At 55.9% G+C, this 21,961-nt stretch overlaps 2 protein-coding genes across 4 annotated transcripts; both read right to left on the bottom strand.

Annotated features, from left to right (window-relative positions):
- Positions 1-2,005: 2,005 nt before the first annotated feature.
- Positions 2,006-2,449, bottom strand: LOC118712346 (heterogeneous nuclear ribonucleoprotein D-like). Its single transcript, XM_036425992.1, has one exon. The coding sequence runs from the start codon at positions 2,445-2,447 to the stop codon at positions 2,085-2,087; it is 363 nt and encodes a 120-aa protein (XP_036281885.1). The 5' UTR covers positions 2,448-2,449; the 3' UTR covers positions 2,006-2,084.
- Positions 2,450-12,043: 9,594 nt separating this feature from the next.
- On the bottom strand, positions 12,044-21,943 carry MMAB (metabolism of cobalamin associated B). 3 transcript variants are annotated; one of them, XR_006740787.1, is made up of 10 exons: positions 21,647-21,943; positions 20,513-20,574; positions 20,227-20,320; positions 17,595-17,652; positions 16,906-16,978; positions 16,563-16,660; positions 16,263-16,327; positions 15,983-16,042; positions 13,673-14,762; positions 12,044-13,024 (listed from the first exon to the last, which is right to left on the bottom strand). XR_006740787.1 is itself a non-coding variant. In XM_036425988.2 (9 exons), the coding sequence occupies exons 1-9, from the start codon at positions 21,760-21,762 to the stop codon at positions 14,669-14,671; spliced, it is 720 nt and encodes a 239-aa protein (XP_036281881.1). In that variant the 5' UTR covers positions 21,763-21,943; the 3' UTR covers positions 12,044-14,668. The 3 variants fall into 3 exon arrangements, 2 of the variants coding, with proteins under 2 accessions (XP_036281881.1, XP_045433261.1); XM_036425988.2 differs by having other exon boundaries at positions 12,044-14,762; XM_045577305.1 differs by lacking the exons at positions 20,227-20,320; positions 20,513-20,574; positions 21,647-21,943 and adding an exon at positions 19,962-20,197 and having other exon boundaries at positions 12,044-14,762.
- Between the last annotated feature and the right edge of the window lie 18 nt (positions 21,944-21,961).

A 21,961-nucleotide genomic window follows, 5' to 3' on the forward strand; every position in this document is an offset into this window, starting at 1 on the left:
GCAGCTGCTGTCGCCGGAGACCTCAGAGAGGGGGTGGGTGAAGGGAGGCGGCCCCTTCCCAAGCTCGCCCTGGATCCCCGGGCCCGGACTCCGGCGGCGGGTGGCCAGCTCCCCTCCTCCACGGCCCCCTGACCGTGTGCGCGGTCAGTCCTGACATGCGCAGGCGGCTCTCCACCCCCCGCCGCCGAGGACCCACCCCGGGATGCACACACTCCCCACCCCCGCGCAGGCGTGCCCCTCCCCCGGGCAGAGGCGCGCCGAGGGGGCGGAGCCAGGGCGGCGCAAACAGGTCCAGCCCCGCGGCTTCTCCCGCTGATGTCTCCGGGCCTCCCGTGCACACCCACAGCTCTCCCCAGCCTGCCTCCTCCCAGTTCACACCCTAAGGCAACCCCACTCCTGCCACCTGGAGGGGGAGGGCCGGCTCTCTCTCTAGGGCAATGACGTCACCCGCTAGCACACCTTACATGGCTCCTTGCTCCTCCTCCGACCCCCGTCCCCAACCTCCCTGGTCCTTCCCTTCTACCCTCTGTGAAGCCGGATTCACAGGTCCGGGGCACTGGGCACAGCGAGATAATGCTGCTTAGGGGTGGGTGCATATGAGCCACCTGTCCCCGTTCCCTCCCACCTGGTGAGGCGGTCCAGTGTTGTGAGAGTGGTTATGAGGCTGGGCAGCTCCTCGTGCTGAGTCACTTTTCATCCATCCATCCATCCATCCATCCATCCATCCATCCATCCATTCATCCATCCATCCATCCATCCATTCATCCATCCATTCATCCATCCATCCATCCATCCATCTATTCATCCATCCATCTATCCATTCATCCATCCATCCACCCATCCATCCATTCATTCATTCATCCATCATTCATTCAGTTTAAAAGGTGGATAGACTGTGGTTTGGATTCTCCCAACTGTGAGCCACGCCCTTGTCCTGGCAGCTGTCTGGGCACGTCTTCCTGGCAGAGGAAAACCTGAGCCTCCCCTTCAGCTACAAACCCGAGCTGATGCAGAGGGTTAGGAATGCCTGGCACTGGAGAGGAGGGTTAATTCAAGAACCTCTCCTCCCTGTCCAAACGCTGATGTTCCAAAAAAAGAGCAACAGCTGCCGAGAGCGAGCCGGGCAGGGGCCGCCGGGAGGGGCCTCCCGCCTGACTGTCCCCGCAGCAGCCTGTGCCCAAGACCGAACCAGCTCCGGGCGGGCGGAGCCAGCAGGCCATGGCTGTGTTGTTTTCTTTCTTTTTTCTTTTTTCTTTTTTTTCACATAAGGAAGCATTTATTTGAGGTTTAACATGAAATCATACAAATAAAATTTGTATAAACACAAATCCACGTTGACTCATAACACAGATAGCAAAAGACAAAAGTAAAAACCAAAGAAAACTAATTGGCAGCTATATACAGTTGGACACGGTTGTGTCTTATACACTAGAAAGTCTTTTACAAAATAATCATCTTCGAGCAAGAGAAGACCAATCCATCTTCAATGTCGTCCTGCCAGGTGGGTTACTTCAGCATTCGCCTCCTGTTTTCTCCAATGACCTCCTTTAGAAGGCTGGTGATTGTTTTGGTGATGCCTCCCCCTCGAGAAGCCTGGCCGTAAGTGCTGTTGGCCACTGTAGTCTGCATAGCCCTGTCCATACCCATAGCCCCATAGTTACACCCCGTATAATCATAGCCGCCATAGCCACGATAGTTTTGATCACCACCATAGGCACTATTGTCATTTCCATATCCTTGGTCATAATAGTTATTAAATCCTTGGTTCCAGTTTTGGCCCTGACCTCGGCCTCTACCCCTAGTACAACCTCCTCCACCAGCTGCAGCACCTCTTCCTCCCTTTTGTTGCTGCTGTTGCTGCCTGTATACCTCTTAGGGTTGGGCAGCTTTGATTTCACACTTTCCAGAACCAATTTGATGATATCTGCTTTCTAACAATTTCTTTACTGGCTCCTCAGCTGTATATGTGATAAAACAAAAACCTCTTCTTTCATTTGTTTTTGTATCCACGGGAAGTTCAATATTTTCAATCTCTCCAAAGGCTCCAAAATATTCTTTAATCTGTTCTTCAGAAGTATCTGGGCTCAAGCCACCCACAAAAACCTTTTTGGGGGGTTCTTCCCTTTTAAAGCTTTGGCCCTTTTGGGATCTATCAATTTGCCATCCAGCTTGTGTTCCTTCGGTTCCAAAACCTTATCAACACGAGCTGCATCTTTGAAAAGCACAAATCCGAATCCTCTTGATCGTCCAGTGACAGGATCTGTTTTAACTGTGCAGTCTACAACTTCCCCAAATCGCGACAAACATTCAGTCAGGTCTTTCTTGCTTGTATCCCAGCTCAGACCTCCAATAAATATTTTACCGTCCTCCTGCTGATTCTTGCTGGCGTTGATCTCGGATCCCTCTGCCAACTCCTCCGTGTTGCGGTACTCATTCACGTCCTCCATGGCGGCGGGGTCAGCCGGCGGGTGCTGACCCGCAGTTCCAGTCTCGGCAGCGGTGGTGGAGCGTTATATGTGGCTGTGTTGTTTGCAAGATCAGCCCTTGAATCGCAATTGCTAGACGTGGATGGGAAGCTCGGGTTGATTTAATTCAGCTTTTTTTTTTTTTTTTTTTACAATTCAGGGATCCCCCAAACCTTCCTAATGAACACGCTGGATCTTGCTCAGCAATGAACGCTTTCTGCTTATAAGGCAGTCCCTTTGTTGTTTAAGGAAGTTCTTCTTTATATTCAGTTAAATCCTGTACACCATCTCTCCACAAACTCCATTAAGTGGTGCTCGATCTGTTTTCTTTAAAAGGGCTGCTTCCCCACGCCCACCCCAGGCTTCTTTGTTCGGGGCTGAACTTGCAAGATTCTTCCCAGGGACTTCCTCGTGGTTTCCCACCGTACCCACCCCAGTCATTTTCCCGGGAGATCTCCTGTTTGTCAGCATAATTCTCACCGTGACATCCAGGACAGGAGCTGGGCTGTCTGTGTGGTGACCAGCATAAACCCAGGGGGGTTAGGGCACATTTGCTTCAGAAGGAATGTCTCTTCTGGTGTGTTTACCGTCACATCTCACTCATAAGGAGATTAAGGTCAATTAAACCCCCCAAGTATTTTTTTAAATATTCTTATTAATTTCAGGGAGGAAGAGAGAAGGAGAGAGGGATAGAAACATCAATGATGGGAGAGAATCATTGATTGGCTGCCTCCTGCACGCCCCACACTGGGGATGGAGCCTGCGATTCGGGCATGTGCCCTTGACCAGAATTGAACCTGAGACCCCTCAGTCTGCAGGCCAACGCTCTATTCACTGAGCCACACTGGCTAGGGCCCCCTAATTATTTTTTACTCAACCTGTTGCAGAGTCATTTTGTACCTACACAGGGAATTTTGCAAAAATTAATGTGAAATTCTATACTCGCTGCTGTTAAAATTTATTAGTTTCAGCCAATTATCACATCCTGTTAATACTTTTATTGAATCTAGATTAAGTCTGACATGTCTCTATTAGTTAACTTTGTTTCATCTCTAGATTTGACCATCACGGATCCAAACATAGATTATTAAAAATAGGCAGGAAAAAAGGAGGCGTTCTCTGGCCTGATGTTAGAGACCCCGCTCCAGCTGGCCGGGAGCTGCAGGGGACTTCTCTTCTGTGGCTGCCCAATCGCAAATAAAAACCCAAGCCTGTCTGCCTAGTTTGACACATTCAGAAAATGTCCAACAAGGCGTGTATGTGTGAGCATTAGTCTTATCACAGCCCAGAGAAAAGAGGTGGGATTAATGGTTTGCATTTACATGTAAATTGATTTTCAGCAATGTATTCCAACCACTTCCAAAATGAAGTGAATTTCCTGTTGTTATGTTCTAGCAGCTGTTACACAGCTGGGATGTGGGGGAAATCAAAAAAGCTTCTATAAGTTATAAATTTGAAATAGATTGTTGATAAAGTTCCAATCATCTTTGAGATTCTGTAATTGAAAAGCTTACCCAAATACACAGAGTGGCGAAGAGACATTGTCAGTCTGAGAATTCTATACCAGTAAACCACCACCACCACCATCACTGTCATCATCACTACCACCACCACCATCACTGCCATCATCACTACCACCACTACCACCACCACCACCATCACTGCCATCATCACCACCATCACTACCCCCACTACCTCCACCACCACCTCCACCATCACCACTACCACCACCTCCACCACCACCACCACCACCTCCACCATCACTGCCAACAGGAAAGCTGGCTTAATTTTACATGATTTATTCTCACTTCTTTCTGTGCTTATTCCTAATGATGACCATGGTCTTTCATAAATATGGACCAACCCCACTTTGAGGACTTCACATGAGGATTTAGGAACAATGCAATTGTCTCTCTTCTTTGAAAACGGGATCATTTGGTGTTCTCTGTTTCTCACATTCCTCTTGAGTTTTGGCAGTGACTCTCAGTCAAATACCTTAAGTGCCTTGAAATACATTTGGCCTTGGTCTGAGAGTTTTTAACTCATTTAAATTCTTTGTTATTCCACATATATATATATATATATATATATATATATATATATATATATATATATGTTGTAGCAGCTGTTACAGAAGGTATGTATGTTCTTTGGGTTTGTTTGTTTGTTTTTTTTACAGAGAGGAAAGGAGAGGGATAGAGAGTTAGAAACATCAATGAGAGAAAAACATCCATGAGTGCCCACAAACAAGGTACATGCCCTTGACCAGGAATCGAACCTGGGACCCTTTAGTCAAACCGGATAGAGCTGTTATTCCTTTTTTTTTTTTTTTTTTTTTTTTTTTACTTTTTCCAGTTTGAGGTTCATCTTCCCGTACTGCTGATGGTGAAACCATCATTTCAGTCTCGAAGCAGCAGCAGTGCTCTCTCTGTGTTCCATAAAACATGCCTATTCCTCACTGAAAGCCCTCCAGCGGCATCTGCCTGCACTTAAATAAGATCTAGACTCCTCCCCATTGCCTCGCGAGGCCTCCCTGAGCCAGGCCTCTCTTCGCACTCAGGTCTACCATTTCATCTTGTTCAGAATGGTCCAGTTATGCTTATTTTTAAAATGCATCTCAGCCAAAACCAGTTTGGCTCAGTGGATAGAGCGTCGGCCTGCAGACTCAAAGGTCCCAGGTTCAATTCTATTGTGGTCAAGAGCATGTACCTTGGTTGCGGGCACATCCCCAGTAGGGGGCGTGCAAGAGGCAACTGATCGATAATTCTCTCTCATCAATGTTTCTAACTCTCCCTCTCTCTTCCTCTCTGTAAAAAATCAATAAAATATATTTTAAAAAATAAAAAAATAAAAAAATAAAATGCACCTCACACTTATTGTTTCCCCCCATTACAGAAGTACCTGCCCAGAATGCTCTCGGCCCTTGGCTGGTTCCTGCATTCGGGCTTGTCTCCAATGCCTTCTTAGAGTGGCGCTGCCCGCTTCTCTACTATAATAGTTTCCCGCCCACTCTCCCACCTGGAGCTACTCCCCGTCTCATTGCCCTGTTTCTCGTTCTTCATATCTCTCTTACTGTCCAGCATGGGGTCATTTCTTCACGTGGAACACCCAGGCCAGCACACGCGGGAGCAGCGTGCATTGGGTAACGGTTGGCTAGGAGACCTGGTGATCGGGGATCATTATTGGCCGGAAGAGGAGTTTCGGCAGAGGGAAGGGATGGGGCATTCCGAAACGGAGCAGTTAAGAAGTGTTGGTGCAAAACCAGTGGTGCGATCGGCTGATTACACTTTCGCAGCATTTGCTAGTGGAATAACAGGGGTAGAAGCATGGTGAGAGGAGGCCTTAGGATGAGCAGGTGCTCAGGGAAGGTCATATCAGCAGACTTAAAGTTAACTCGGAGGAAAAGACTTGAGATTCAGGTGAAGGGTGAGACATCAGTGCCAGCAAGGGTGCCGCGCCTGCCATGTGCCTGTGTTGTGCCGATGTGGCTGTGTCATTATCGAGTGTAATTGTCACAAACTTGCAGAAACCACTCCTCTTTTTAAAAGAGGAGCTCAGCCAAAACCGGTGTGGCTCAGTGGATAGAGCGGGGGGGGGGGGGGTCTGCGGACTGGAAGGTCCCAGGTTCGATTCCAGTCAAGGGTATGTACCTTGGTTGCGGGCACATTCCCAGTAGTGGGTGTGCAGGAGGCAGCTGGTTGATGTTTCTAGCTCTCTATCCTTCTCCCTTCCTCTCTGTGAAAAATCAATATAATAAAAAAATAAAAATAAAAAAGTGGAGTGCAGAGGAGCTAAGAAGCTACCCAGTGCCACAAAGCTATCAGCCAGGTCTTCCTCTCTTTTCAGCCAAAGCACATCCTCCTGTCAGCGCTCCCTCGCAGTGTGTGAGTCCATGCCACTTCTGGCGGTGATGCCCGGAATTGGGGGGGAGGGGCAGGCGCCTGACCCAGCTGGGTCACACCAGCGGTGAGGGGCTGAAAGGCTCTGAGAACAGCAAGTTGTTTAACAGCTGCGTTTCCCCCTCTGCCCTGCTCCCTTCACTGGGTCGTTTACAGACTCACCTGTGAAAACATTGAAAGTACCTGACAAATTTCCCAATTCCTTATACACTCTGGTTGTTCCAGGCCTGTTCTGCCTTCCCAGATGTCACCTAAAATCGCCCTGCATGCACGTATGAGGAAATGATATTAATGTCAATAACAGAGTCTCAGGGTGTGCTTAGAATTGTAGAATGAGGGAAGGAAGGATCAATGACAGATAATTTAGTTCATTGACCAACTTCCATAATTCCAGGAAAATTTACTAAAGTCATCTCAGAAAGGAAACCCTAGGACAGCACGTCAATAAAGTATGTAAAAAAATATTTTTATTGATTTCCGAGAGGAAGAGAGAGGGGCAGATAGAAACATCAATGTTGAGAATCATTAATCAGCAGCCTCCTGCACGCCCCCTACTGGGGATCGAGCCCACAGTCTGGGCGTGTGCGCTGACCAGAATCGAACCTGGGACCCTTCACTCTGCAGGTCAACACTCTATCCACTGAGCCAAACCATCCAGGGCAGGAAGATCTTTTAATACTGAATATTCTTTCCAATAAAAAGAACCATGGAATTTTATAACCAACAGTCCGTGGAGAGGCCTGCGGGAAGCGGTTGCCGTAAGTTGGCACTGCCTGGGCGGGTGCACGGCCAGCCTGGACGGCAGGCTGGACACTGAGCTGAGAAGAGCAAGAACAATCGGGACCTGCAGACACCTCTGTCTGTCTGCCTGTTACAGACTTCTGAGAGTAACGGCTGCTGCTGCCCTCCCACCTCCCGAATCTCACGCGCGTTCTCCTTTGGAGAACTTGGGAAAAGAAAATCTGACCGGGGCTTCCACGTTCAGCTCCAGGACGACAAAACCCGGAGATCGCCTGCAGCTCCCTGAGATAACCTTCGCCACTGGGAGCCTAGAGGTGGAGGTCTCTGAGAGTCACACGTAAAATTCAGTTCTTCAAAGGCTAATTCCAAAACCAGCTGAAGTCACAGCGTGGCAGCGCCCTCGTGGTAAAGTCAGGGCGTTGGTGGGGACACCAGGGTCAGGTGAGGGAGCAGGTGGGCAGGTTCTGATGAGACGGAAGAAAGCTCAGGAGCAGCCTTCCCCCCCCATGGGCCTCACCGCCTCACCACTCACCGCCTCTCTGTGCGAAGGAAGCTTCTCCTCCGGGGAGGCCCGGCCCCGGAGCCTCGCTTTAACCCCCTCAGGCTGCTGGTCTGTGTTTAGAAACTTAAACACTCGTTCTGGCAGGCACCAGGGTGTGACCCCATGCCCCAAAGTCACAGGATCTTGACGATTTTTATTGAAAAGGAAACACAAAACCCAAACCTGCTGAGTACACAGAGACTGGCCGGTCGGGTGAGTCTATTAACGTGGTGCACTAGCCAGAGAGGGTGCATGTGATGTTTCGGCTTCAGTGCCGGGGCGTGGTGCCAGCAGCCGGGAGGCCAGGCGGCGGGACGGCCGGGACCGTGGACACTGATCAGCGGGGGTTCGGCTGCAGCTGCTGCGTCAGATGAGCCTTCTCTCCTGGAGCAAACGAACGTGTCCTCAGGGCCTGGGAGGCAGCTTTGATCGGTAAATGTTTCTTGCTTTTTTCTTAACACCTGTTAGTAAAACTACCTCTAATACATTAGCATTTTTATAAACGAATATCCTGTTTAGCACTTGACACAGCAGTCCATACTTGTAACGTGTACATGGAGAGGGAGGGGAAGGTGTCAGATATTTAACTTCTCCGAGTTCCTGTGGAAGATGCCTCTCAGCAGCCGCTGGTGAGACACTGAGAGGCCCCTCCCCCCATCCCCTCCCTCCATCCCCCCCCCCCCCCCCTCGCAGGGTTTGCTGCTTCCGGAGAGCGAAGCCCCTCCAGCCTCGTTTGAAGCTCCGCTGGGACCCTCTGAGCATGGGCCCGGGAAGAGCTGCCAGCAGCTGTGCCTGCTCCGGTTCTAACCCGGCCATGTCCTCCCAGGAGGCTGAGCAAGGTCAGGTGCAGCGGCAGGACATGCCCTTTGGGGAGCTCGGACTGGGCTGCTGGGGAGGCGCTGCCCCTGGCAGGGCCCAGGGCCCGCGGAGGAGGGGCGCCCGGCCTGCGAGTCCTCTCCTCTCCACGGGGCCCGGCCCACTCCACCCGTCTGCAGGCACCTCAGACAGAGGAGCGAGCAGCGGCCCCAGAAGGGGTTGCTATGGCAACCTCCCCCAGCAGGCAAAGAACAGTGCTCTAAGCTTCGGCGAGGAGGTTCGGGGATAAAAATAAATTCTCATTAATCCAGGACCCACATATGACTTACACTGAGGACTTACCTGAAAACAGCCAGTCAGGGTGAACGCCCACATTTCCTCCCCTTTTTCAGGAAAGTAACCCACGGACAGGCCCGAGGCTTTTCCTCACCTGTGGCTCCTTGGAAAGCGGACATCTTCCCCGAGGCTGGAGCCGCTGTGGCTCTCAGCCCTGTGCACCGTGGGCCGGAGGGCCTGCTGGCGGGTGTTGGCGTGGTCCCCGGATGACAGCCAACACAATTCATATTTCAGTCGATTGTCACAGCCGTGACCTGGCGTGTCCATCATATCCACATGGGTCCGTGCAACCTCGCATTTCTTAGCTCTCCTGACAGCCACGCTCCTGACCACCTTACAGAAGGGCGTGAGGCCACGGATGTGGACATTTGAAAACTAAACACGAAGGTTCCACGCAAACGCAGGCTGTGAGGAGGCCTTTCGGGGCGCCCAGGCTGGGTGGAGGGGAGATGGGAGCAGTGAGCACCTGCCTCCGGCCTGCAGGGGCTGCAGACACAGCTGGGATCACAGTGTGAACAGTCATCTCTGCTGCCCCCACGTTTGATGGTTTTAGAGATACACAGGTGAATAAGTAAACAAGGAAAGGAAAAGGTGTGGTGTTCACAGGTAGCGTGTAGATTAAAGCGTGGCCAGAGGCTGTGTGAAATGTGGGCCTCAGCCAGGGGGCTCTCTCTGCAGGAGAGCGTGCCTGCGGCTCAGCTCCACTTCTCACCCTGAGCGCGTCTGCAGGAAGCACAGAGCTGAGGGCTGCAGCCCCAACAGGACCGGAGCAGCTTCCTCTCCGAGGCCAGGCGCTGCCATGGCGCCCTGGGTGTCGCCCGCTCCTCCTGGGGAGGAGCCACAGGCTGCAGGCCAAGCAGAGCCGGAGCGAGGCCGAGGCCGGCGGGAGGAGGGGGGGAGGAGCTGGCCGCATGGAGGGCCTCCTCTGGGAAGAACGGTTCGGCTGGCCTGCGAGCTCCTGGGTGTCCGCAATGAGGAATTAAGGTGAAACAACAATGAAGCAGTGCTGGCTGGTCTCGGAGCTGAAGAGGGCGAAGTGGTTCCAAGGAGGTGGCGGGAAAGCGGTTGGAGGGAGCTCAGAGGCTGGAAGGAGGGGTGTCCCTGGGTCTGGTCAGTCCAGACACGGTTGAAGCAAGAGACAGCCCCGGGGCGCCGAGGGCAGTGCCAGCCGCCGGGTCCTTCCGGTGCCAGCGTGTTTGTTACTAAGTGAGCCTTCGTCAATCCAGCTCAAACTTCTTTAAAACAAAAAGGAAAACCCAAACAAAAATGAAAGCTGAACACCCCGAATCCCATGACCCAGAGACATTAACACAGAGAACAGCTGCTGCATATTTCTGTGTTTCTGTGGTGTGTGCGCGCACACACACACACACACACTTTTTGTAGGATTTGGATCCATGTGTACCATTTTATAACTTGGTGTTTGTTTTTTTACTTCCTATATTGTGGACCATTTTCCATAGGAATCAATCTGTATGCACCATCATTTATTAGATTTATAGATTTACATGACAATTTGGATAACCCCTTATTGTTAGCTATTTCAAATACTGAACAATTAGCTCCCCATTGTGGGCATTAGCTTCCCAATGTTCCCCGCAGTGAGCAGCACTGAACTGAAAAAAAAAAAAAAGTCCTAATGGCTCCCGACCTATTTCCTCTGAGACTCTCTCATCTGCAACAGTGGGCCCTGGGTGCGCAATCTAGGACTTGGCGTTGCCGAGTTGTCCTCCTGAAAGTCGTACCTGCGCCCAGTCCCCCACAGCGGAGCGTGGCCTGGGCATCCCTCCAGCGGCCTGGTCCCCGGGGCGGGCCCCTGGCAGGCCGTAAACAGACGGGGCAGGACACGGATGCCCCCGGCGCGCCCGGCCGGACCCTAACCTCCCCACGCAGGCACCGAGGCCCGGCGCCCGCCCCGTGCGGGACAGCGAGCTTGTGAGTTATCGTCAGCCTCATTCCCCGCTACAGCTCCCGCCGAGCTGACAGATGTACGCACGTCTGAGCAGTCATGCGGCAGGAGACTCTGGGGCCAATCCTTCCCGGTCTGACAGTGTGTAATCGAGGTGAAGCCATAAATTTTATAAACAAGAATAGACCACCCTCAGCAACATATGTCTCCGATGTCTGCTCGACCCTTCCAAGGTGATCGGGAGTAGAGGCACCTGCTCGCCCAGGATTCGGGCCTTGGGGCACCCGGTGTGGGGAGGGGGGCCCCAGCCACTCCCAGTCCTGGGTCCGCTGCATGCCTTCCTGCCGTTTAACCCGTTCCCCAGGCTGCACCCGCGTCCCCTCTGCTGGTGCCTGCTTCTCCCCTTCCTCCGAGAGGCCGCTTGTAGTTCAAGATACTCTCTTCTCCTCCCCTCCCCACCTGATTGTGTCACGGCCGCCTCACCACCGTGCCAAGATGCCTGACACTTCGTTGTGATATGCCCCGTGGTGGGGGTGGGGGGTCCTCCAAGTCTCATGGAGGCCCATGGCTGACCAAAAGGGGGCACTGATCTCCCCATGCTTGTGGACCTGGGCCCTGGGTGGGAGGCAACCAGCTGGGGATGCAGATGGCCTTCTGCTCACAGGCACCAAACCGCACTTCCAGAGGTGGGTCCCCAGGCTCCTGGCAGCTCCCGTTGCCCTGCCCTCCGCAAGTCTGACCACGCAAGCCGCTGCTCACGGCCCTCCGGGCTGTTAGAAAGCACTTCGGAAAGGGTAAAATGTGATTCAACGTCAATGCTTTTCTTCTTCAGCTGCTGCCTGTGCCAGGCCTCTGGACTTCTTCCCTGCGCCCTGGCAGCTGCAGTCATCCCATTAGCAAAGGTGAGGACGGGGGCTGAGTGGTTAGACAGTTCGAGATGTTACAGCAGCCACCCCCCTACCCCCTTACATCCCCCTATCCACGGTTTTGCTTTCCATGGTTTCAGTTACCCATGGTCCAAAAATGGAAAATTGCAGGTATAATTCATACATTTTAAATTGTGCATCATTCTGAGTAGCATGATGAGATCCTGTGCCGTCTCAGGACACCTCCAAAGTTCCTGGGTGTTCCCAGCCTGCCCGTTCCTTGCCTTGGCCTGGGCTCCCAGAGGAGAAAGCCATGGGCTGAGGCGGGTGAAGACTCCCCAGCTGGGCTGCGAAGGTGAGTGAAGTCCCTCATGAAGGTCAGACCCACCGGGTCCATATTGCCGGGGAGATTCCTGGGCCGGGTCTGACGGGAGGGGTGGCCACGAAGCCCCTCCCCAGGCACTGACTTATGAGCATTCACGCAGAATTTATTACACCAAGAATTTCATGCAATTAAACTTGAAATGCGTCTGGATTCTTAAAGGCTCCGAGGTGAAAACTGGGACTAGCAACCACACATCTGCAGGGGCTGCTGAGGAAGGGCTGGAAGGAGGTGAGGGTGGCATTGCTGCCGAGGGGACCTTGTCGTTGGGCTGTGTTACAAGTTCGGCTGGGAATTACTCGGTGAAGAACGCGCATTAACAACAGCCATGAGAGATCAGCCCGGGGGAAGCAGGTTGAGAAATGAGACAGCAGAATCTATTAGGCCTGACACTCCTCCGGCCCAGCCGTGATGAACATGACTGTCAAGCGGCGGCTGGTCGGACAGCACGGGACTGGGAGTCACAGGCCACATCCTGGCCCACATTCTGGAGCTGACTCCCTGACAAGTGGGTTCCTGTGAGCCTGTTTCCACACCTGCAAAGCCAGAGCACACACAGTGCTCCGCCGGGCTGCTGTGGGGTGTGGAGATGACGCCCATGGCGTTCGGACCGGCACCACCGATGTGGCAGGTTCGCCCCAAAGGGATGCCCACCACCAGCTCCTCGCGGGCGTCCTGCGAGCCGGACTGAGCTGGGTGACAGGCCAGGTGCTTTCTTGGGAGCAGAATGTATGGGAGCGCCCCAAACGCCAGTAATCGAGGTAATATTTTCCAACAGTCTTTTTGTTTTTTCAGTCTCTTTAAAAATAAGTTAAGCAAAAGCAAAAACCTCTGATCCACAAGGTGCAGCTGAAGTAAAAGCCTGCATTCCTCTCCCACCTGCTTGGCCGGGCGGCCTGCTTGAGGTGGACAGGGGTGCAGGCAGGTGATGCGGGCTTCAGAGGGAGGGCATGTGTTTTATCTGTGCAGTTTGCCAACTTGTCCGCCTGGGTTCAAGGCAAGGAGGCGACCAGACAAGCGTGCACGGGTGCCGTGTGCTTCTGGCCGGCTCCAGGATAGCTGTCGGGCGCTGCGGGAGAGGAAAGCAGGTTCCTGTTTGCCAGGTGGGTGGCACAGGGCACACCCTCCAGATGCCAAGTCTGCCCTGCGCCTGGCTGTCTCTCAGGGAACCTTTGTGGATGGGGGTAGGGGAATGGGGGGGGGCAGCTGCAGAGGGGCCTGGAACCTGGGCTACCATCCCTCCCACAAGGGCTGAGGACGGGTCTGGGGACAGGCCCATGCCTTGTTCCGAAGCGCTCCACCTTCGGAGGCTGTTTGCTCCCAGAGCTTCTCTCGCCCGTTGGGGGTGGTTTCGCCCCCCGCTGGGAGCTCGGTGGGGGCTGCTCCTCCAGGGGAGACTGAGGAGCCGGCGGAACGGAGCGCACGGGGCCGGTTGCTGCAGCTCCTGGAGCAAAGCCCTCCGAGGGCAGCCCGGCGCCGGCGCGGCTGCCGCTGCCACTGCTCCCGGGCCCACACCGGCACCTGTGCCCCGGCCTGGGCTCGCCCGGCGGGAGGAGCCGGCCACTGTCGCTCGGCCGCCAGCTCCTCAGCAGCTCTGCCCGCCTAAGAGGCCCCTGACGCTGCTGGAACAAAGGACTCGGGGACATGTGCCTGTTCCTCCAGCAAAATTCCCGGCAAAGAGGCGAGGAAAGCAAAGACGGTTTCCACGCTGGCGGACCTGCCTCCCAGCCTGCAGCCTCCTGTGCCTCAGGCTAAGCAGGTGCTCAGCTGGGATCCCGGATGGAGCGCCCAGGCACATCAGCGACATCGGCGGCCTGCCCTTGTCAAGTCATTTCCTGCGGCTGGCAGCGTGGAGTCTTCGGGTCCCGGGCTGTCTCCTCGCCCTCCATCAATATCCCTCCTTCCCAAGGACACGGCTGGCACTGGTGGCCTTGTCTCACGGCGGGAGGGCACGGTGGTGACAGGTGAGATAAAGCACAGCCGCGGCCTGGATCTGAGCACACGCCAGCCAAGCAACATCGGGGCTCCGTCCCATCTGTGTCAGCCTGAGAACGGAAGAGCTGCCTGCCTCGAGCTGAGAATGTCCCCCCTCGGCCCTCAACACCCTCTGCCCGCAGGACTTCCCTTCCTTTAAGGGGTGGCATTTCCCTCTTCACCCCTGGATGGGGGAAGGGTCCCCTTTGAGAGCCTCCTGCAGGCTGCACCCGCCATGCACACGTGGGCCCCAGGTGTTTCCCAGGCCTCGCCTGTCCATGTGCAGCTGGGTGGCTCCCAGCCTCTGCTTCCACATCGCCTGCCTCCCCTTTACACGTGACCCAGGGCCGGCGGCACCGGGACTCAGTGACGCTCCCAAGGCCGCTGCCACCCCGGGTCCCTGACGCGGAGCTGGCGTTGGCAGGGCTCTCCCTCTCTCTCACACACTCAGTTCACGCCTTTCCCACTTTTATTCTGTTCCCGTGCGTCCCCCTCGTCACACAATCACCGCCTTCCTTCCCGCAGGTGACCCCTCCCGCAGGCCGAGGAGAGGCGGGCAGGAGTCTCCAGCAGCCGCTGCCTGAGGGGAGTGTGGGGTCTGGAGGCAGCTGAGTGCGGACAGAGACCCGCGTCAGGCCCCGGGTGAGTCCTCCGGGAGTCAGGGCCAAGGGCACACTCCTCCTCTCCCTGCGGGGCCCCCACGGAGGGCGCCCCTTTCCATTATCCCAGCGCCTGCGGTTCAGTCCGACGGGTCGTTTTTCCTGTATATTTTCTCTTGCTTCCCCTCCTTCATGGCTGCGTACCTGGCCAGCGTGAAGAGATAGTCGCTGAGTCTGGAGGGGCAGAGAGAAGCAGACGGAATGATCTGAAAGGGGCCATCAGTGCTCACTGGTCCTTCCCATGACAGCCTTCAAGAAGGAAGCCTGTCACGTGCCCCGGCGGCGGGGGGAGGGGGGCACACACGAAGAGCAGCGGCCAGCCTGGGCCCGTGGACGCACTGGGAGCCGCGTCCCTGAGAGCACACGCCCGCTGCGCCAGGCTGGGTGGCTCCTAGGAACAGCCTCAGAGGCTGGCGCGCTGGGCCCCTCACTGCTCTCCGCACCTTCCAGCGAGCAGGACCACTGCCTCTCACACCAACATGCCCCGAGTCCGTGGGGCCCCGGGCAGCCTGCAGATTCTCACTAAAGCTGGGCCGGGCCTGGGGTTCGGCAGGTCCAGCCCACGCCAGTGACGCAGACACTGCTGGTCTGAGGACCCACACACTCCAGGCCGTGCACGGCAGACCCCCTCGTTCCTGGTCCCTTTCCAGGGACAAGAGCGCCCCCAAGGAATCACTGCTGTGACCCTGACTGCCACATCCCTCTCCCCTCAAAGGAGGAACAAGCTGGTCAGAACCCAGCACAGCCTGGGCCCTGTCCCCGTGGGAGGAGTGGGCCACAGTGAGGGGCCGCTCCAGTCCAGGCTGTGGCCACCTCCCGGACACTCAGAATGGCTCCCAGGGCCCCCAGCTCGGCTTGCCCTGGACCTGGCCTTAAACACACGAGCCTATGCTGGAGCAGAACCCCATGGAGAAGGCCTGGGCAGCGGTGGCCTGGCTGCCAGGCTGAGGGCGGGGCTCCTGGGACTCCCTGCCCAGCCAGCGACCCGGGCCTTGTGCTGGGCCCTAAGCCTGGCCGGTCTGAGCTCGCTTTGCCTGGCCGTGTCCTCAGCTCCACTGCCCAGGGGCCTCGTCGGGGAAGGCTGGCTAGGAGGCCGCTCTCCTGCCTGGCCCCACCACGACCCTGCCAGGTCTTCCTGGTGACCAGCCTCAGAACAGGCCCTGCTCCACACTGTCCTCTGAGGTGATGTTCTCTTTGCTGGTGGTTACGGCAGCTTCTCCCCACAAGACCTTCCCCGCTGGGGACAGGGATTACCGCCTTGCTCTCTGGGCACAGTGCCTGGCACACAGCACATCCTCAGTGAACGTGAGGTGAATGAGTGCGGCCCCTCCGTGGTGGTTACTTCCCATCGTGTCTCGCTTTTCCGAGGGAGATCTCCAAATCCCCGGAAGTACCTGTTTAAGTACTTGCCCACGTCTGCATCCGTCTCACCCATCTGGACAAGAGGCGCCACGCTGGAAAGGGAGGAGCCACAGCATCACACGGGACCCACATCCCAGGATCAGCACTGCAGGCCCAGGGTCCGCCCAGCCAGCAGTCACAGCCCCTGCAGGTGACCTGGGTCCTGGCCAGCCTACATCTAGCCAGAAGGTCTGCCATGGTGCCTGGGTGACACGGAGGTAACCCCCCCCCCCCCCGCCCCCAAGCCTCATGCTCCCTCTCCCCGGGCCTCACCGGCGCTCCGCCCGGCGGCACACGGCCCGGCAGAAGTGCAGTGCAGCGCTGCTCTTGCCTCCTGACTGGAAGGAGAAAGCGGGCGTTGGTGGAGGGGGTGGGCGGGTGTGCCCAGTGCAGACAGAGAGCTCCTCACAGGGCGGGTGGGAGGGCACAGTGTTCTGCATGCAGAGGTGGGCACCGCTGTCAGAGCGGACAGTGCTGGGAGCGCGGGGCACGTGGAGGGCAGCTCTGTCACTGTAAAATATTAAGGGGGGGGGGGGGGTTGCAGCCCCCCTGAGGGGGCGGCCCAGTACCTACCGGCAGAATGAAGGCTGTGAGAGGGGGGAGCTGGCTGGAGTACTTGTCGATCCACTGCTCCAGCTCCAGGGTGCGCCCCGCCTCAAACGTGGTGCGTCCTGAGGAGCCAGGACACGGCCATGAGCCCCTCGCCCCCAGCACCGAGGAAAGCAGCCCGCTGGTTCCCTTCTGCCCAGTGCCTGCCCCACCCTCCCATGAACCGCTCAGGTGCCCCACCCTCCCATGAACCGCTCAGGGTCTGGGTGCCAGGCTGACGGGGTCCCAGGTGACACCTGGGAGAGCCCCGGCTCAGGTCCACCCCTGCAGGGCCCTCTGAGTACACACGGGGCCTCCGAGAGATTACTTAAGTGAGCCTCCCGGGCGGAGGAGCGGGGTGTCGCCAGGGAGGAGCCGACGTCCTGCAGGGAGCACTGGATCTAGGGGAGCAGCGGAAGGAGCGAGTGAAGATCTGTGTGGCTCCTGGTTCCCCGCGCAGGCGCCACCTGACAGCAAGGCACACGGGCTGGCCTGGAGGACTGCCAGAACCTAACTACAATAGTTGGCATTTAAAGGCTAATTAGGAAACTGTCTGAAGTGCCAGCATGCTGGACAAGCCCTGTGGAGAGACCTGGCTCCCTTGGGGACAGCTGGGCCATGAAGACAATGACCGTCGAGCACCCAGGGATGGCCAAGAGGAATCCTCTCAGGCCGCTCCTGGAGGTTTATCTGGAGGCTGTCAGTGCACCACAGGATGTATGCGGCACCCCGGGCACCCACCTCCAGTGTGACAACCAAGAATGTCTCCAGACATTGTCAAATGTCCCCTGGAGGGCAGGGACCACTGACCACCCTTTCCATTTCCTTTCCTAGGAGCACTCCTCACCACCTGCCTATGAGGGAGTATTATCTATGTGTCCCCATTTTACAGACGGAGAAACTGAGGCTCAGAGGAAGAGTGACCAACCCCAGGTGACACAGAGAGGAAGCGATGAGCAAATGCCAAATCCAGTTACGGATACCAGGCCTCAGGGCTAAACAAAAAATGTTACTCACTTTCTCAAGCTCTTCAGCGAATGGGTGGCCCTTTTCCGCAATTAATTCCATAGCAAACCTATGAGGGAAAAGGAAAGAATCTGCTCTAGCTTACCATCCAGGCCCTGCTTCGCTGGAAGGCAGGGATTCTCAGGCGATGGGCCATGTAGCTAACTTGGCTGGAATGGCCTCGGTGCCATTTCTTGCTGACAATAAGAACATCATAACCTTCCACTAGGTTAAGGGTATTTGTTTCTCAAAATGCCTTTTCTTACACTCATGACTCATCCAGTCACCAAGTCCTGTTCAGTGCCTACTCTGGCAGGTCCAGGCGGCTCTGTGGTGAGCTCTATGCAGCAGGAGGGGAAGACCTGAGCTATCACGTGACCGGAGGTGAAGCTGCGAACTGAGGTCAGTGCTCTGAAGGAAAGGGCTTGACCTGGAAAACCTAGCCTTGGCTAGGGCTCAGGGAGGACTTCCTGGAGGAAGCGATGCTGCAGGTGGGAATTTCCTGAGAAGGAGAGGTGGGGAAAGAAGGTGACCAGGGCAGGTGGGTCACTGGCCTCCCTGGGACTCAGCACTCCACTTTTGTGCCGTCGGGTCCTGGCAGGGACTGGGGTGCCTGCGAAGGGTTCCCAGAGAAAAGCTGTGCAAAGGGGCGGCTAACAGAGCAGGGGCAGAGTTATGGAAACTGCTAATGAGGCCAAGATCGGCAGAAGCCGAAGCCTGGCTGGACCAGGGAGGGTTCACGGTGCCCTGGAGCCTGGAGAGAGCCGCTCCTTGGGGGCCGCCACCAGGAGCCACACAGCGGGAGAGAGTGGGCGGGAGCCAGCTGCAGCTGGGGAGCAGGGCGACAGCACGGCGGAGCTCCCCCTGGCCGGGCCACCTGGAGCCAGAGGAAAGGAACCAGCAGGAAATCCCCTCCAGGAGATCAGGTCCGCCTCGCTGGGCAGCGGCAAAGAGAACGGCGTTGGAAGGGCGGCAGGGCCACCAGGGCCTCCCCCTGGCCCCGCTTCCTATTAGAACTGAACACACGTGTACTTGGCAGTCCGGTGTGGTCTTCCCCGCTGGGTGCAGGGAAGGGCCTCTGGGCTGGGACACATTCTGTCCCGCACAGCAGTACGCCTCACGCCTGGCACACGGCAGGTGCTCTCTGAGCATGCTCTCATGATGTCGGCCAGTTTTAGGCCCCCCCCTCGGTGCCTGCCCCATCCCAGCTCCCACCACTGTGGTTGCCCTACCCCTGCCCCACCAGACCAAGAGCTCCACGGAGCAGGGCTGAGGCTCCCTGTACAGCAGTGCCTGGCACACAGATGCTCCATCCGTATCTGACAAAGGGAGCTTCCACAGCTGGGGCTCCGCCAGGCCCCTGCCCACATCACTGGAAGCCATGGCTTTGCTGATTCTAAGTAACTGATGCTAGGATTCGCCTTCCGTCCTCTCTGCCCACATCACCTGTGTCTGCCCACCCCCACCCCAAGGGGTCTGCCTTCTCTACGCTCCTGACAGACCACCTACACCTCCCATTAGCTGTCCTGAAGGTCTCACCTGGTCAGCCCATCCTTGAGAAATAGAAGCCACAAACAGGTAAGTTTTAATAATCACAACTGCTGGCATTATTATTATTTGCACTAGGCACTGTCGTAAGGGTGAATATGGAATTATCTTATTCAATCCCGACTAGAACCTAATGGGATGGATGCCATCACTGTGATCATTTGACAAAACAGGAGACTGAGGCTCAGAGAGGCCCGATGATTTGCCTGAAGCTGCACAGCCAGTCAACAGAGGCAGAGAATTTGAAGCCAGGCCTGTCTGATTCCCACAGAGCTTCTGAACCAGCCCGTGAGGTAAGTGCCCCTCACACTGTCAACAGCTGGCTGCTGGCTGGGCTGGTGGACTGGACAATTGTTATCAAATATGTGCTGCCCCTCTCTCTGCACTGCAGTCAGGCATGTCTCTGGCTCTGACCACAGAAATGGGAGCAGAAGTATGTGTCACTTCCGAGCCAGTGTGAGCTTTAGCATGATCACTGCTCCCTCTGCCACGATGCCTGGCATTGCCCTGGAACCAGGCTGTCCCGCCAGCCCAGGTCCCAGAGTGACATCTTCTGGAACAGAAACACGCCCAACCTGTGATGGGCTTGATGTGAGAGCACGAAATACGCCTTTGGTGTTGTAAACCATGAGGTCTGGGGTTGCTTGTTATCACGGCATGACCTGGCTAATCCTGACTAACTCTCCGAGCCCACCGTCTAAATTCTGGCTGTGCATGTGCTTACTTAAAAAACAAGACTCACAAAAGGGACCACATCTGAGGCACTGTATACTGGGCTCAACTCACTTCTTTCACTTAACACGTGCCCCTCAAGGGCACACATGTACTCACCTGAAGAGTGAGGGAGCCGGGGCAGTGGGCAGGGCAGCTTCCCATGCGTGGGACAGATGCCAGCACAGGAGCAGCAGTGCCAGGGGGAAGGCGCTGCAGCCCGGCAGCCCGAGGCGCTGACCAGATGCTCCTGTGCTTCCAGGCCAAGGCAGGGTCATCAAGGTTTGGCAACCTCCGAGACCAGCCGGCAGTCGCCAAGGCGTCATTAATTACCTTATGGATGCCCAATTCAAGCTCCGCCCCAGACCCAGTCCCTCTCCCTTACCCAATGGCTGAACTTAATTCATCTGTAGTCCCCAAGGCTTCGAACACCTGATCGTCTTTGGGTCTCCTTTCTCCAGTGAAGGTGCTAGAAAACCCTGTGGGGAAAAAAAGGTTCAGCTGCCCAAAATGAGATTTTTTCCCCCTGATATGCACTTCTTAGAAAAATGTCTATTTCATGTGTAATAACTGAGCCGGAGCTCCACACACTTTTCAATGGCTGCGAAGAATTTGGAGAACTTTAAAATGGAGCCTGCGTGTCTCTGAAGCTCTCACCTGTCCCACCCTACCTTTGTCTCCTGTTTTGGTGTAAATCTTGGGGATCTTGGGTGTCTTCGAAGGAGGCTGTGGCCTAATGAGAAAACAGACATCAAGAGGTGGTGAGGTGGTGGGGGGGGGGGGCGCTTCCAGCTGGCTGCTCATAGCCTCCGAGCTGCACTCACCCCGCATGCTTAGCTCTCGTAAACATTGCTCCCCTCCACATCCCTCTTAGCTGTAAGCCCTGTGTCTTGCCCACATCCATGTTGGCAGTGGTAGAGGATTTGAGTAGCTGATGTAGTGCATTTTTCAATGCAGAAGCTCAATAAGTACTCACTGAGATAACTTACCCACCACTTTCCCACAGTCCCTGCGCTGTGTTGACGGGATTGCCAGCATTATATCCCGAAATTGTCCCCGGAGTCTTCCCACAACTCCAAAGGAAGGCACTACCTGTGACCATTTTACTCACAGGACCAGACCCACCTGCCTAGGTCACCCAAGAAGGAACAGGGAGGGCTGGGACTTATGCCCAAGACCATCTCACTCCAGACCCCAAACTCTTACCCTCTCCCAAGTCAGGGCCTCTTGTGGGGAAAGAAACATGGACCACGTCCTTTCTATGAAACTTCAAGATCCTCAGAAATAAAGAATTGCCAAACAATTTTAAAAGCTGCTGAAACCGGTTTGGCTCAGTGGATAGAGCGTCGGCCTGCGGACTGAAAGGTCCCAGGTTCGATTCTGGTCAAGGGCATGTATCTTGGTTGTGGGCACATCTCCGGGGTGGGGGGGTGGGAGCGCAAGAGGCTCTGAGGCCGGGAAAGGGGCGCAGGTTTCCAGGTCCACGCTGACAGCCATGTTTGGATCACGCAGCGTGTCTGTGTCTGAGGGTGTAAGCTGCTTTGGGGAGAGGTGCAACAGTGAACAGAGGCCCTCCTGACCGTGAAGCCTGGCGGCCGGCCTTTTGGCCCACAAGGGGTAGGCCCCGCCCTGAGTTCGTTCGGACTTTGCTGGTGCAAAGAAACCTTGTTCTCTGGCTCCCGCGGCGCCTACATCAATACGGTGACGTCAGGACAGAGGACTCACCTGGCAGGACGTCACAGCAGTGACGTAACTACGGCGGCGACAGTTCTAGGTGTCAGCCACCTCCCCAGCCAGGCACTTACCTGTCCCCGTCTTCTAAGCCCGGGGAGCCGCGGCTCTGGAAACGGGGACAAAGGAGCCTGCCGGCCGCGAGGCATCCGCGAAGGCCCAGGCGGCCCCCCGAAACCCACACAGCCATGCGCTGGCCGCTCGTAGGGGTTGACCCCGCCAGGCTCCCGTCTAGGTCCCGGGGTTACTCCGCCCACCACCCGCCGCGCCACCGCTCAACCTCTATCTCCATTGGTCCGTGGCGCTCGGCCCAGGGCGGGACACTCCCAGGATCTCGTTTTCTATTGGTTCGCGGAGGAGCTGGGCGGGGAAACACTGACGTCTTGGTT

Source organism: Pipistrellus kuhlii, unplaced genomic scaffold, assembly GCF_014108245.1.
Source record: "Pipistrellus kuhlii isolate mPipKuh1 unplaced genomic scaffold, mPipKuh1.p scaffold_m20_p_88, whole genome shotgun sequence".
NCBI classification, from domain to species: domain Eukaryota; kingdom Metazoa; phylum Chordata; class Mammalia; order Chiroptera; family Vespertilionidae; genus Pipistrellus; species Pipistrellus kuhlii.